General features: G+C 32.7%; 1 protein-coding gene across 2 annotated transcripts in view; it reads left to right on the forward strand.

Moving 5' to 3' along the window:
• Nucleotides 1-409: 409 nt before the first annotated feature.
• Nucleotides 410-2881, forward strand: part of LOC106880628 (switch-associated protein 70) — a 171453-nt gene continuing 168981 nt past the window's right edge. For both annotated transcript variants that reach the window (XM_052973732.1, XM_052973733.1), the window contains exon 1: nucleotides 410-622. In XM_052973732.1, coding sequence (XP_052829692.1) covers nucleotides 521-622 — 102 coding nt within the window. In that variant the 5' untranslated portion in view covers nucleotides 410-520. The remainder of the gene's footprint in view (nucleotides 623-2881) is intronic.

The following is a 2881-nucleotide window of genomic DNA, read 5'->3' on the forward strand; positions in this document are numbered from 1 at the left end:
GTATGCGTATGTGTGTATGTGTATGTATGTATGTGTGTGTCTGTGTGCATACATGCGTTTCTGTGTATTTACGTAAAACAAACATAACAAAGAAAATTGAAAAAAAAACAAACAAAAACAAATGAAAAGTATCCAAAATAAAAAGTGCACAACATACCGTAAATGGAAACTATTTTATGGGTCTATCACTAAAATATTTTCCTGTATAAAACATGAAACAAGACAATTGCTCCTAACTCATTTACATACACGAACAAACAAACGGGCGCGCAAACACACATATACACACTCACTTGCCGATTTCCGCCCACTGCTCATTTTTTGTTCAATACGGCCAACATTCAAACACGAGAAAGTCACAAAGTTTGTTCTCTTACAACCAAAGTTTTAATTAACTTTTTCGATAGGCCTCCTTCCTTCACCATATCAAAGACACACACACATATATATATATACATGTGTGTGTTTATATTTTTAAAAAGATAAAATATATAGCCTATTATAAATGTGTAATTTGTGAATGCAAGAACTGAAGATGGAAGAACTGGAGAAAGCGGTTTGGCATGCATTCATATTTCTAGCAGATAAACAATCTGGTCTTACACAAAAGTCAAAACTTAAGGTGAGTTTTAAATCCCATTAAATTTACTTTATGAACTTATATATGTATGTAAATATACACGTACTTTCCTGTTGTTTGTTGAAAATGACCTGTTTTACATCCCGTCTATACACTTGTGTTTTGTATTTGAAATGTATCTACATACATGTATGTGTATACCTGTACCTTCAATTGCTAATTCATTACAAAAAAAAGTGGTTACCACTTGTTAGCATCTACAATTACAGCTCAGAATTAAATACAAGTAACATATCTGTCTAATGTATATATATATATATATATATATATATATAATTATATTTGTATATAAATGTTTTCAACTTTCATTGCATATATTGTTTTGCAACTGTAAATGAAAAAAACGTGTGAACAGGCGAACATTTATATGTACTTTCAAGAATGCACTTACAAACAGGAAAAAATATTTCAAATTTTCACTTCATATCGCTTATATTCTTTAAGTATTATATTGTTTTTCATATTTCGGTTCTGAACCGCTGTTGATTTATATGTATGTTTATTTCTATATATACAAGTATTAACGAATAGTTTTCTTTTCTTCTTAATCTTTAGAATGAAAAGAATGTGTTTATTCATTTTTTAAAGAAAATCTCTTACACTGTTTTACAGCGTTCCACTCTTGTAGAAACTGATTTTCTCTTTCAATTCCACCCTGGGCCCGAACTAGATGAGTAAATGAACACCAGCTATTGATTAAGTTTAATTTAATTAAACCGACTGTGGTCATTATTATTCAGCAAAATGTTTCCTTTTTACTTCAAACGAAAAAGACCCTCTCCCCATGTTTTGTTTAATACATTTTAAAGAAAACAAACCACCTGTCGAGTACCGCATACCAATATTTCTCTTTAATAGCACATCCTATATGCGACTGGGAATTATATGGAGAAAAGTGTTTGGAAACTTAACTAAACTTTTCTTGGTGGAGATAGAGTATATGTAATATGGGTATACCCCCCCCCTTTTAAATTTTTTTTGTTTTTTTTTACGGAATCCTATGTTTCAGACCATGGAGAATCCGATTCTGGAAAAAAAATTTTCAAAAATCTCAATTTCAAAATTTCGACCCCCCCCCCCGGTTTTTATATAGATCCACAGGGTAACCCTAACCCTAACTCAAACCCTAACCCTAAACCTAAACCTAACCCTAACACTAGTTTTGTGAGATTTGGCTGTTATTTCTAGCATGTAAATAGCCTGCTTGGTGGGGGGGGGGTAATTGAAATTTTTCAAAATTTTTTTTCAGAATCGGAATCTCCATAGCCTAAAACGTGGGACTTCCGTAAAAAAAATTAATAAGTGGGGGAAAGGTTCAGATTACATATAGTCCATCTCTACCCTTTTCTTATCGTAAAGTTGTTTATAAATGAAATGGTGTGCGTGTGGGGCGTAATTATTTTACTTCTAAGTTTGTTCACGACTTGCCTATATAATGATAATAACGATGGTAATGTTATCGTCGTTAATTTTTTTGCTATTGATTTTTGTTATTCTTTTATTTTAGGTTTATTTATTTATCTTTTTTACAGTCTGACGATCAGTTATTTGTAGTGACTTCATTGTTGTTTTGTTGCAGCCGCTTTTGTATAATTTATTAGACTGGTAATTTATAACTATCGTCGTTACTATGTAATATTTGTTTAGCTTAGAGTGTTAATGAACTTAGGTCGGACTTTATCGAACTTATACATACCTATCAAAAGCAATTCCAAACATGACCGGCTAGACTTTTTTTCATTTATCCCTTAGATATAGTGTATATAGGACTACAATGTCTGTATTTTTTCATTTTTTATTTTAAAGACAGTGTAGTTTGTATTAGCTTTGGCAGCTGTGTCTAGCAAGTTGTGACCGTATAGAAGTTCATTTTTAGTTATTTGTTTTCCGTTGAAACCCGCAGTCAATTTCTATTTTTCTTAGTTCTATCGTTTTTTAAGTTAAAAATTCTTATGGGCGCAGGCGTGGCTTTATGCGTAACAAACTTGCTTGCCAGCCATCTGGTCCCTTGTTCAGTCCCACTTCTACGACATTTTGGGCAAGTGACTTCTTCTATATCTCGGGCTGATCAAGCCTTGTGAGTGAATTTTGTAGACGGAAACTAGAAGAAGCCCCTGTGTGTGTGTGTGTGTGTGTGTGTGTGTGTGTGTGTCCACATCATCGTTTGACAATAGGTGTTTTGGTTTATCTATTCGTAAATTAGCGGTTCGACAAAAGGAAGCTATAATTCGGTATTGATCT

Source organism: Octopus bimaculoides, chromosome 16, assembly GCF_001194135.2.
Source record: "Octopus bimaculoides isolate UCB-OBI-ISO-001 chromosome 16, ASM119413v2, whole genome shotgun sequence".
In the NCBI taxonomy this organism is placed as follows: Eukaryota; Metazoa; Mollusca; class Cephalopoda; order Octopoda; family Octopodidae; genus Octopus; species Octopus bimaculoides.